The 13,758-nt window shown below is 41.8% G+C and overlaps 1 protein-coding gene across 4 annotated transcripts in view; it reads right to left on the bottom strand.

Annotated features, from left to right (window-relative positions):
- RBMS3 (RNA binding motif single stranded interacting protein 3) overlaps positions 1-13,758 on the bottom strand; it is a 983,638-nt gene that overhangs the window by 54,540 nt on the left and 915,340 nt on the right. For all 4 annotated transcript variants that reach the window (XM_069730019.1, XM_069730018.1, XM_069730016.1 and 1 more), the window contains exons 9-10: positions 7,790-7,886; positions 6,231-6,281 (exon numbers count right to left, since the gene is read on the bottom strand). In XM_069730019.1, coding sequence (XP_069586120.1) covers positions 6,231-6,281; positions 7,790-7,886 — 148 coding nt within the window. The remainder of the gene's footprint in view (positions 1-6,230; positions 6,282-7,789; positions 7,887-13,758) is intronic.

Here is a 13,758-nt window from a genome sequence, read left to right as displayed (position 1 = left end):
AAAATGGCCTTCGGGCGTATTAAATGCTGTTTTCCATTCATCGCCGCGTTTAATACGCACAAGATTATACGCACCACGAAGATCTATCTTGGTGAACCAACTAGCCCCCTTAATCCAAGCAAACAAATCAGACAGCAGCGGCAAGGGGTACTGAAATTTGACCGTAATTTTATTTAGAAGGCGGTAATCAATACAAGGTCTCAGCGAACCATCCTTCTTGGCCACAAAAAAGAACCCCGCTCCCAATGGCGACGATGACGGGCGAATATGACCCTTCTCCAAAGACTCCTTCACGTAACTCTGCATAGCGGCGTGCTCAGGTACAGATAAATTAAACAGTCGATCCTTAGGAAACTTACTACCAGGAATCAAATCGATAGCACAATCACAATCCCTATGCGGAGGTAGGGCATTGGACTTGGGCTCATCGAATACATCCCGATAATCAGACAAGAACTCTGGGACCTCAGAAGGGGTGGATGATGAGATAGACAGAAATGGAACATCACTATGTACCCCCTGACAAGCCCAGCTGGACACAGACATTGATTTCCAATCTAATACTGGGTTATGGACTTGTAGCCATGGCAACCCCAACACGACCACATCATGCAGATTATGCAACACCAGAAAGCGAATATCCTCCTGGTGCGCAGGAGCCATGCACATGGTCAGCTGGGTCCAATACTGAGGCTTATTCTTGGCCAAAGGCGTAGCATCAATTCCTCTCAATGGAATAGGACACTGCAAGGGCTCCAAGACAAACCCACAGCGCCTAGCATACTCCAAGTCCATCAAATTCAGGGCAGCGCCTGAATCCACAAATGCCATGACAGAATAGGAAGACAAAGAGCAGATCAAAGTAACGGACAAAAGAAATTTCGACTGTACCGTACCAATGGTGGCAGACCTAGCGAACCGCTTAGTGCGCTTAGGACAATCGGAGATAGCATGATTGGAATCACCACAGTAGAAACACAGCCCATTCTGACGTCTGTGTTCTTGCCTTTTAGCTCTGGTCAAAGTCCTATCGCACTGCATAGGCTCAGGTTCATGCTCAGATAATACCGCCAAATGGTGCACAGATTTACGCTCGCGCAAGCGTCGACCGATCTGAATGGCCAAAGACATAGACTCATTCAGACCAGCAGGCATAGGAAATCCCACCATGACATCCTTAAGGGCTTCAGAGAGACCCTTTCTGAAAATAGCTGCCAGCGCACATTCATTCCATTGAGTGAGCACGGACCACTTTCTAAACTTCTGACAATAAATCTCTATCTCATCCTGACCCTGACACAGAGCCAGCAAATTTTTCTCTGCCTGATCCACTGAATTGGGTTCGTCGTACAGCAATCCGAGCGCCAGAAAAAATGCATCAATATTACATAATGCAGGATCTCCTGGCGCAAGGGAAAATGCACAGTCTTGAGGGTCGCCACGTAATAAAGAAATAATGATCTTAACTTGTTGAACTGGGTCACCAGAGGAGCGGGGTTTCAGAGCCAGAAATAGTTTACAATTATTTTTAAAATTCAAAAACTTTGCTCTATCGCCAGAAAATAACTCAGGAATAGGAATCTTAGGTTCTAACACAGGATTCTGAACCACTAAATCTTGAATATTCTGTACATTTATAGCGAGATTATCCATCAAAGAGAACAGACCTTGAATGTCCATGTCCACACCTGTGTTCTGAACCACCCTGATGTAAAGGGGAAAAGAAAGACAGAACACAGTGCAAAGAAAAAAAAAATGGTCTCAGAACTTCTCTTTTCCCTCTATTGAGAAGCATTAGTACTTTGGGCCTCCAGTACTGTTATGAACAGGTAGTTCAGAACCACAATGGACCTTGAAGTTCAGAGCACACAAGGTGACCTGACATTTACCAAAAACATAAGACGAGCTCTGAGACGTGGAAACTCTGCTGACCGCAATCCCTAATCCTATCACACCACACTAGAGGTAGCCGTGGATTGCGCCTAACGCTCCCTATGCAACTCGGCACAGCCTGAGAAACTAACTAGCCCTGAAGATAGAAAAGCAAGCCTACCTTGCCTCAGAGAAATTCCCCAAAGGAAAAGGCAGCCCCCCACATATAATGACTGTGAGCAAAGATGAAATACAAACACAGAGATGAAATAGATTTAGCAAAGTGAGGCCCGACTTACTGAATAGACCGAGGATAGGAAAGATAGCTTTGCGATCAACACAAAAACCTACAAACAACCACGCAGAGGGGCAAAAAGACCCTCCGCACCGACTAACGGTACGGAGGTGCTCCCTCTGCGTCTCAGAGCTTCCAGCAAGCAAGAAAAATCAATATAGCAAGCTGGACAGAAAATATAGCAAACAAAAATAACACAAGCAGAACTTAGCTTATGCAGGATAGAGAGGCCACAGGAATGATCCAGGAGGAAGCAAGACCAATACTAGAACATTGACTGGAGGCCAGGATCAAAGCACCAGGTGGAGTTAAATAGAGCAGCACCTAATGACTTAACCTCATCACCTGAGGAAGGAAACTCAGAAGCCGCAGTACCACTCTCGACCACAGGAGGGAGCTTGGCCACAGAATTCACAACAGTGGGCTGTGCTACATACTACGTGGCTGTACAATATACTACGTGGCTGTGCTATATACTACGTGGGCTGTGTTATATGTCATGTGGGCTGTGAGACTCTTTCACCCGGGGCCCTCAAAAACCTGGAGCCGGCCCTGGCTTCACTGATTGGTCGCACCTGGCCAGCCGCAAACAATCAGAGATAGAAGCAGTCCGGCTGCGATTTGGAGCAGGATTTGAACCACGCTTTGCTAATTGGTCACGCCCGACCAGCTGAATCCTGTGTATTCATTGCATTATTATGAAATCTTCATAAATAAACTACATACATATTCTAGAATACCCAGTGTGTTAGAATCGGGCCTTTCAATACCAGAGAAGAAGTTCAGTTACAGTCTGCTCCTGTCTGTCATAATCAGCTGTTTTAAATAAAATTTATTGCAAAAAAAATAGCATTAATATGTCTGTAATGAGCCAATCAGAGTAATAGACTGCACAGAGATTTTTTTCTCAAGGATTCCACACAAAAAAATTCAAAACCATTTTCCATTACATGCCATATGACAGAGAGAAAACAACCACCGTAAAACTGCAAAAACTGAAAACAAAAACAAAAGCAAAAGTGAATTGGGAAAGAAATAAAAAAAATCCAGTGTATAATTATAATTATAAGACTCAATTTGCAGAAAAGCTTAGCAAAAAATAGAAATCCAGCATTTAAAAAATGATCATGTCGTATAAATATAGAAATATAAAAAAGGTGCTAATCAGATTTTTGTTCGAAATGCAAGCATAAAAGGTGAATATGAAATATTAGTAATTTCACTTTATAGAAAAATAGGAGACAAAAAAAAAGCGCAAATAGGGTCTTATCCCCAGGATTGTTTCTAATCAATTGTGAGAGAACTGCTCACTTGGTGGTACACAGTACAGGCGTGTAGTTTGTCAGCTGCTGCAGATCCACAGGTCGGCGCTGCGACCTCTCAGAACCGTTATAATAGAAGAAATGTGGATTACATCCGCGCTGCTGCGACAAATAATAGATCCAGATATACTTGTAAGGTGTTCGGGTGGTTTATTCAACGCGTTTCGAAGCTCATGGCTTCTTCTTCAGGAAGTTTCCACACAAAGATACCTTTGTGTGGAAACTTCCTGAAGAAGAAGCCATGAGCTTCGAAACGCGTTGAATAAACCACCCGAACACCTTACAAGTATATCTGGATCTATTATTTGTCGCAGCAGCGCGGATGTAATCCACATTTCATCTATTATAATTTCACTTTAGCAATATTTCATTTTATGGCAAATAACAATAAATAAAATATTATCATGAATTTAAAATAGGTTATCCCCATATTTACATCTAGAAAAGGCGAGGACAGGATAATAGTATATATAGTGGGGGAAATAAGTATTTGATCCCTTGATGATTTGTAAGTTTGCCCACTGAAAAAGACATGAACAGTCTACCTAAGGGTAGATTAATTGTAACATTGAGAGATAGAATATCAAAAATAAAATCCAGAAAATCACATTGTATAAATTATATAAATGTATTTGCATTTTGCTGTGAGAAATAAGTATTTGTTCCTTCTGGCAAACAAGACTTTATTTGGTGGCAAAACCCTTGTTGGCAAGCACAGTGGGCAAATGTATAAAATCAGCATGGGATCAAATATTATTTCCCCCACTGGATATATATATATATATATATATATATATATATATATATATATATATATATATATATATATATATATAGTACAGACCAAAAGTTTGGACACACCTTCTCATTTAAAGATTTTTCTGTATTTTCATGACTATGAAAATTGTAAATTCACACTGAAGGCATCAAAACTATGAACTAACACATGTGGAATTATATGCTTAACAAAAAAGTGTGGAACAACTGAAAATATGTCTTATGTTATAGGTTCTTCAAAGTAGCCACCTTTTGCTTTGATGACTGCTTTGCACACTCTTGGCATTCTCTTGATGAGCTTCAAGAGGTAGTCATCGGGAATGGTTTTCACTTCACAGGTGTGGCCTGTCAGGTTTAATAAGTGGGATTTCTTACCTTATTAATGGGGTTGGGACCATCAGTTGTGTTGTGCAGAAGTCTGGTAGATACACAGCTGATAGTCCTACTGAATAGACTGTTAGAATTTGCATTATAGCAAGAAAAAAGCAGCTAAGTAAAGAAAAACGAGTGACCATCATTACTTTAAGAAATTAAAGTCAGTCAGTCTGAAAAATTTGGAAAAGTTTGAAAGTGTCCCCAAGTGCAGTTGCAAAAACCATAAAGTGCTACAAAGAAACTGGCTCACATGAGGACAGCCCCAGGAAAGGAAGAACAAGAGTCACCTCTGCTTCTAAGGATAAGTTTATCTGAGTCACCAGCCTCAGAAATCGCAGGTTAACAGCAGCTCAGATTAAAGACCAGGTCAATGCCACACAGAGGTCTAGCAGCAGACACATCTCTACAACAACTGTTAAGAGGAGACTTTGTGCAACAGGCCTTCATGGTAAAATAGCTGCTAGGAAACCACTGCTAAGGACAGTCAACAAGCAGAAGAGACTTGTTTGGGCTAAAGAACACAAGGAATGGACATTAGACCAGTGGAAATATGTGCTTTGGTCTGATGAGTCCAAATTTGAGATCTTTGGTTCCAACCACCGTGTCTTTGTGCGATGCAGAAAAGGTGAACTGATGGACACTACATGCCTGGTTCCCACCGTGGAGCATAGAGGAGGAGGTGTGATGGTGTGGGGGTGCTTTGCTGGTGACACTGTTGGGCATTTATTCAAAATTGAAGGCATACTGAACCAGCATGGCTACCACAGCATCTTGCAGTGGCATGATATTCCATCCGGTTTGCGCTTAGTTGGACCATCATTTATTTTTCAACAGGACAATGACCCCAAACACACCTCCAGGCTGTGTAAGGGTTAGTTGACCAAGAAGGAGAGTGATGGGATGCTACTCCAGATGACCTGGCCTCCACAGTCACCAGGGGTGAGCTGGACCGCAAAGTGAAGGCAAAAGGGCCAACAAGTGCTAAGCATCTCTGGGAACTCCTTCAAGATTATTGGAAGACCATTTCTGGTGACTACCTCTTAAAGCTCATCAAGAGAATGCCAAGAGTGTGCAAAGCAGTCATCAAAGCAAAAGGTGGCTACTTTGAAGAACCTAGAATATAAGACATATTTTCAGTTGCTTCACACTTTTTTGTTAAGTAAATAATTCCACATGTGTTAATTCATAGTTTTGATGCCTTCAGTGTGAATGTACAATTTTCATAGTCATAAAAATACAGACAAATCTTTAAATGAGAAGGTGTGTCCAAACTTTTGGTCTGTACTGTATATATATATATATATATATATATATATATATATATATATATATATATGTATATAGTACACATATGTGTGTTTTCATGCCCAGTAAATTATTATGTAAATTAGAGTAAGCTGAAAGACCTTGAATTAATCATAATACATTTTTCTTTAGTAGTGGTTAATCAAAACATTAAGAATTGATATTTAATAAATTATGTTACTGTATGGAGATCTGTTAATGAAATTACATCCGGAATTACAAGTGAACAGTGCCATTAATCATTAACACCCAAATGGAAAAGTCATCTGCAGTAGATGGCCTACCGTTGGTTGCATAACATATGGTGGGTGAGGCATCCAGGATGTACTTTGTACCTAGATGGTAGAAAAGAAGCATCAGGGCAAAGGTGATGTCTATTTAAGTATTTGATTAATGACTTTATAATAATTCACTGCAAATAAAGTGAAAACCAATTTTAAGCTTCGGCTTTTGCTACATAACTTTCTAAAATCAGTTCTCTAGGTGTACTGCTTAATTCTGTAATTACATTGCTATCTTTAAATGGAATGAAATGTAATACCTTCAAAATGAAGCCGGAAACATTCTGCAGGCAATTTTATACCATTAGAAATATTAAATAAAATGAATTACACTCTGACAAGATTACGGAATCCTGGTAATTGTTCTATTACAGATTTTTTTATTTAACTTGGGACAGAATGAGACAAATTCAACAAACAGAGGGATCTTTTATCACAAAATATGCTGGAAGTGTACAGAATTGCATCTGAATGGGTCCAAAATCATGTGTTAAATTTTATTTTAATAACTTTTTATAAGCTGTGTTATGTAATTCTGACCCGGAAAGCCTTAGAGTTAAATAATGAAGTACTAGCCATTGCAATGGGTAGCTTAGTTACTTACTAAATATGGATTTATACAGTTCCCATTGAATTTAAAGGGAACTTGATATCTGATACATTCTGTCCAATTCACGGAAAGCATGAATCAGACATGGGATGAGCAATTTCAGCCAGGTATGTTTGACAGAGAAAAAGCCGCCGGGGACTGAACCACACTGGAGACTAGTTGGACAGGCGGGTCTACAGCAGTTTCTCCCCACCCTCTGTCAGTGAGTGACAGGTCTCTCCCATGTGCGTAGATAAAGAGAACCATCAGTCCAGGACAGCAGCTAAGGAGAGACTGTAAAGGGCCCACATGTTTAATCGGTCTCCTGTGTGGCTCAGTATCATAATAAATCTGCGGCACAATTGCAAATGCCTCATAGTGGTGGCGGGAAGCAGAACTGCAAAATGGAAATCTTGTAATCAGCATATAACTAAGCTCTAAAAAAGAGTGTTATTTATCTTAGAAAATTCTAATTATTTTCATGAACATGGCATAAAAGAATTATTTGTGTAATTATTATTTGTAATAATTATTAAAATTTAAAAAAAAACTGTTTTATCAAAGAGGACTTCCCATGATTAGAATATAACACGTTGTATGTATCACACTATAAGGCCATGTGCACACCTGTCAGACAAAACCAGAAGTGGGTGAAAAATATCGAAGTGGTGATGTGTTTCTATTATACTTTTCCTCTGATTGATCCACTAGTGATTTTGGCTACAAATATTGATGTAAAATACTAACGCCTAAAAAAGTGTTGTTGTTCTGTGGAGATCACATGCTAATTTGTGGTTTAGAATTTTTAGCATCATAACCCCATTTCCATCAATCTCTATTTTCTTATTGTTTTAGTTTGGTTTAGTGTTCCTATCAAATTGATTTTGGCCAAAGCCTAATACTACTTTGTAATAATAATGATAAATGTATCTTTATTCACAGAAACCCTTCCAGAGCAATACACAGAATATACCTGATATGTAGATACAGGAGAAGCAGCAATAAAAGGAGTGATGGATGTTTGTGGAATCATTCTATTTGTTGCAATGTTGTAAGGAGGAGAATAAAATCTAGAAGAAAGAATGAAAAATGGATGATGGTTAGTGTAATATTTAGGGATGGAATTACATCTGTGAAAAACATGTATAAGGTAGCCGTACACATAGAAGAGCTTATGGCCGAGTGCTCTTTCAGCCTACAGCTATGTCTACTGGTTGCACTATGAACAAAAACATACACATAGCCGAACAGAATGTTTATAAGTTTTCATAGAAGAGAAAAGAGAAATCTGCTGTCAGACACCTCTGGTGGCATGTAATTTGAAGCACAAAAGTGTAGGGAGAGATGTGAGGTCACCATACACATTGGACTGTGGGCCAATCCTACCAGTATTGGCAGGTTTGGCTGACTTTAGCCTAATATGTGTGGCGGTCCTTATTTTTTCAACAGCTTAGAACCCGTAAAGTCAAAATAACACAAATTTTAAAGGGGATGTCCATGTTTGGCACTCTATGTTACTGCAGACTTGTTAATCCTTACAACAATCACAGTTAGTGCTTTCAGGATACTCCAGTGCCGACGTTATAAGTAGGTGGTCACGTGACTGCAAGTAGGCGATATGCATACTCCTGGCCACATTCCAACTAGACATGCATTTACTTGCTTAATGCAAGGGAATTGAGCGAGGCCACGCACATCTAGTTGGATGTACATATCTCATGCCTGAGGTCACACGACTGCCTCTCCATCGGCACCAGAATATCCTGAGAACACACACTGTGCACGCTGTGAGGATTCACAAGTCTTCAGTCACATAGTATCACTACAGACCTTTGTGCCAAATAAGGACAATTTCTTTAATTTTTATCTACCTTCCATTTCCACAAAAGACTCATTCACAGCTTTTCAGACACTATTATCTAGAATATGTTGGCATACCAGACTCAAACTTGATACACATGGAATAAGCTTCATACACACTTGCCCGGAGGTGGAAGAATGTATGTTTTAGGTCCAGCTTAATGCATGTAGAGTTTATTTTTGGAATACTGGTAAAACACATCAATTTCAATAGTGCCAAATCATATCCTTCAACCCTATCTTTATGAAAACATTAAAATGGGGACAGAGTATTTAAAATATAATGAGACAATTTTATTAATATTGTCATGAATTTAGACAGCACAAAACTAGACCAAACAGGCAGAGACTGTTGCAAATTTATTACAATCATACACACTGTGTGATAAATTTGACACATTAATTTACAAATGTTATCATTTTTTCTTCCTTACACTACCTATTGACTGGCTTACTGTAATGTGTGTAAAAATCTTAATATTTTAATATTAACCCCTCTAGGCATAGCATTGTTTAAAGACACTTCCCAAAACGTTTCAGTGAAGTAAAATAAAGGTCTAAAACATAACACGTTGGCTTTATTTTTGGCAGAATTCTAGCTCATTTTGCTTAATGAGTTTACCACATTGTGGTCTGTTATGCTGTGCTATCAGGCAACACAGTGTGCAGTAATCAGCGCACATACAGTGATATGGCAATAACCCAAAAAAAACAATAGAACAAGCTCTGAGACGTGGAATCTCTGCAGACTTCAATACCTGAACCTATCCTCACACAACTAAAAGCAGCAGTGGATTGCTCCTAACACTACCTATGCAAATCGGCACTGCCTGAGGGCTGACTAGCCTGAAGATAGAAATACAAGCCTGACTTGCCTCAGAGAAATACCCCAAAGGAATAGGCAGCCCCCCACATATAATGACTGTTAGCAAGATGAAAAGACAAAACGTAGGAATGAAACAGATTCAGCAAAGTGAGGCCCGATATTCTAGACAGAGCGAGGATAGCAAAGAGAACTATGCAGTCTACAAAAAACCCTAAAGCAGAACCACGCAAAGGGGAGCAAAAAGACCCACCGTGCCGAACTAACGGCACGGCGGTGCACCCTTTGCGTCTCAGAGCTTCCAGCAAAAGAGAATAGCACAGCTGGACAGAAAAAACGGAAACAAAAACAAAGTAACACTTATCTAGCAGAGCAGCAGGCCACAGGAAAGATGCAGTAGCTCAGATCCAACACTGGAACATTGACAAGGAGCAAGGAAGACAGACTCAGGTGGAGTTAAATAGCAAGGCAGCCAACGAGCTCACCAAAACACCTGAGGGAGGAAGCCCAGAGGCTGCAATACCACTTGTGACCACAGGAGTGAATTCAGCCACAGAATTCACAACAGTACCCCCCCCCTTGAGGAGGGGTCACTGAACCCTCACCAGAACCCCCAGGCCGACCAGGATGAGCCACATGAAAGGCACGAACAAGATCTGGGGCATGGACATCAGAGGCAAAAACCCAGGAATTATCCTCCTGAGCATAACCCTTCCATTTGACCAGATACTGGAGTTTCCGTCTAGAGACACGAGAATCCAAAATTTTCTCCACAATATACTCCAATTCCCCCTCCACCAAAACAGGGGCAGGAGGCTCCACAGAAGGAACCATAGGTGCCACGTATCTTCTCAACAACGACCTATGGAATACATTATGTATGGAAAAGGAGTCTGGGAGGGTCAGACGAAAAGACACCGGATTGAGAATCTCAGAAATCCTATACGGACCAATAAAACGAGGTTTAAATTTAGGAGAGGAAACCTTCATAGGAATATGACGAGAAGATAACCAAACCAGATCCCCAACACGAAGTCGGGGACCCACACGGCGTCTACGATTAGCGAAAAGCTGAGCCTTCTCCTGGGACAAGGTCAAATTGTCCACTACCTGAGTCCAGATCTGCTGCAACCTGTCTACCACAGAATCCACACCAGGACAGTCCGAAGACTCAACCTGTCCTGAAGAGAAACGAGGATGGAACCCAGAATTGCAGAAAAATGGAGAGACCAAGGTAGCCGAGCTGGCCCGATTATTAAGGGCGAACTCAGCCAACAGCAAAAATGACACCCAATCATCCTGGTCAGCAGAAACAAAACATCTCAGATATGTTTCCAAGGTCTGATTGGTTCGTTCGGTCTGGCCATTAGTCTGAGGATGGAAGGCCGAGGAAAAAGATAGGTCAATGCCCATCCTACCACAAAAGGCTCGCCAGAACCTCGAGACAAACTGGGAACCTCTGTCAGAAACAATATTCTCAGGAATGCCATGCAAACGAACCACATGCTGGAAGAACAAAGGCACCAAATCAGAGGAGGAAGGCAATTTAACCAAGGGCACCAGATGGACCATTTTAGAAAAGCGATCACAGACCACCCAAATGACCGACATCTTTTGAGAAACGGGAAGGTCAGAAATGAAATCCATCGAAATATGTGTCCAAGGCCTCTTCGGGACCGGCAAGGGCAAAAGCAACCCACTGGCACGTGAACAGCAGGGCTTAGCCCTAGCACAAATCCCACAGGACTGCACAAAAGCACGCACATCCCGTGACAGAGATGGCCACCAGAAGGATCTAGCCACTAACTCTCTGGTACCAAAGATTCCTGGATGACCAGCCAGCACCGAACAATGAAGTTCAGAGATAACTTTACTAGTCCACCTATCAGGGACGAACAGTTTCTCGGCCGGACAACGATCAGGTTTATTAGCCTGAAATTTCTGCAACACTCTCCGCAAATCAGGAGAGATGGCAGACACAATGACTCCTTCCTTGAGGATACTCGCCGGCTCAGATAACCCCGGAGAGTCGGGCACAAAACTCCTAGACAGAGCATCCGCCTTCACATTTTTAGAGCCCGGAAGGTACGAAATCACAAAATCAAAACGAGCAAAAAATAACGACCAACGGGCCTGTCTAGGATTCAAGTGCTTGGCAGGCTCGAGATAAGTAAGATTCTTATGATCAGTCAATACCACCACGCGATGCTTAGCTCCCTCAAGCCAATGACGCCACTCCTCGAATGCCCACTTCATGGCCAGCAACTCTCGGTTGCCCACATCATAATTACGCTCAGCAGCAGAAAATTTCCTGGAAAAGAAAGCACATGGTTTCAACACTGAGCAACCAGAACCTCTCTGTGACAAAACCGCCCCTGCTCCAATCTCAGAAGCATCAACCTCGACCTGGAACGGAAGAGAAATATCTGGTTGACACAACACAGGGGCACAGCAAAAACGACGCTTCAACTCCTGAAAAGCTTCCACGGCAGCAGAAGACCAATTAACCAAATCAGCACCCTTCTTGGTCAAATCGGTCAATGGTCTGGCAATGCTAGAAAAATTACAGATGAAGCGACGATAAAAATTAGCAAAACCCAGGAATTTCTGCAGACTTTTCAGAGATGTCGGCTGAGTCCAATCCTGGATGGCCTGGACCTTAACCGGATCCATCTCGATAGTAGAAGGGGAAAAGATGAACCCCAAAAATGAAACTTTCTGCACACCGAAGAGACACTTTGATCCCTTCACGAACAAGGAATTAGCACGCAGTACCTGGAAAACCATTCTGACTTGCTTCACATGAGACTCCCAATCATCAGAGAAGATCAAAATGTCATCCAAGTAAACAATCAGGAATTTATCCAGATACTCACGGAAAATGTCATGCATAAAAGACTGAAAAACAGATGGAGCATTGGCAAGTCCGAACGGCATCACCAGATACTCAAAATGACCCTCGGGCGTATTAAATGCCGTTTTCCATTCATCTCCCTGCCTGATTCTCACCAGATTATACGCACCACGAAGATCAATCTTAGTAAACCAACTAGCCCCCTTAATCTGAGCAAACAAGTCAGATATCAATGGCAAGGGGTACTGAAACTTAACAGTGATCTTATTAAGAAGGCGGTAATCAATACACGGTCTTAGCGAACCATCCTTTTTGGCTACAAAAAAGAACCCTGCTCCCAATGGTGATGACGATGGGCGAATATGTCCCTTCTCCAGGGATTCTTTCACATAATTGCGCATAGCGGTGTGTTCAGGCACGGACAAATTAAATAAACGACCCTTAGGGAATTTACTACCGGGAATCAAATTGATAGCACAATCACAATTCCTATGTGGAGGTAGGGCATCAGACTTGGGCTCTTCAAATACATCCTGATAATCAGACAAGAACTCTGGGATGTCAGAAGGAATGGATGACGAAATAGACAAAAATGGAACATCACCATGTACTCCCTGACAACCCCAGCTGGTTACCGACATAGAGTTCCAATCTAATACTGGATTATGGGTTTGTAGCCATGGCAACCCCAACACGACCACATCATGCAGATTATGCAGTACCAGAAAGCGAATAACTTCCTGATGTGCAGGAGCCATGCACATGGTCAGCTGGGCCCAGTACTGAGGCTTATTCTTGGCCAAAGGTGTAGCATCAATTCCTCTCAACGGAATAGGACACCGCAAAGGCTCCAAGAAAAATCCACAACGTTTAGCATAATCCAAATCCATCAGATTCAGGGCAGCGCCTGAATCCACAAACGCCATGACAGAATACGATGACAAAGAGCATATCAAGGTAATGGACAGAAGGAATTTGGACTGTACAGTACCAATGACGGCAGAGCTATCGAACCGCCTAGTGCGCTTAGGACAATTAGAAATAGCATGAGTGGAATCACCACAGTAGAAACACAGCCTGTTCATACGTCTGTGTTCTTGCCGTTCAACTTTAGTCATAGTCCTGTCGCACTGCATAGGCTCAGGTTTACTCTCAGACAATACCGCCAGATGGTGCACAGATTTACGCTCGCGCAAGCGACGACCGATCTGAATGGCCAAGGACATAGACTCATTCAAACCAGCAGGCATAGGAAATCCCACCATGACATCCTTAAGAGCTTCAGAGAGACCCTTTCTGAACCAAGCCGCCAGTGCAGATTCATTCCACAGAGTGAGTACTGACCACTTCCTAAATTTCTGACAATATACTTCTACATCATCCTGACCCTGGCATAAAGCCAGAA

This window comes from Ranitomeya imitator, chromosome 6 (assembly GCF_032444005.1).
Source record: "Ranitomeya imitator isolate aRanImi1 chromosome 6, aRanImi1.pri, whole genome shotgun sequence".
Classification (NCBI taxonomy): Eukaryota; Metazoa; Chordata; class Amphibia; order Anura; family Dendrobatidae; genus Ranitomeya; species Ranitomeya imitator.
This window is presented reverse-complemented; position numbering and strand designations above follow the sequence as displayed.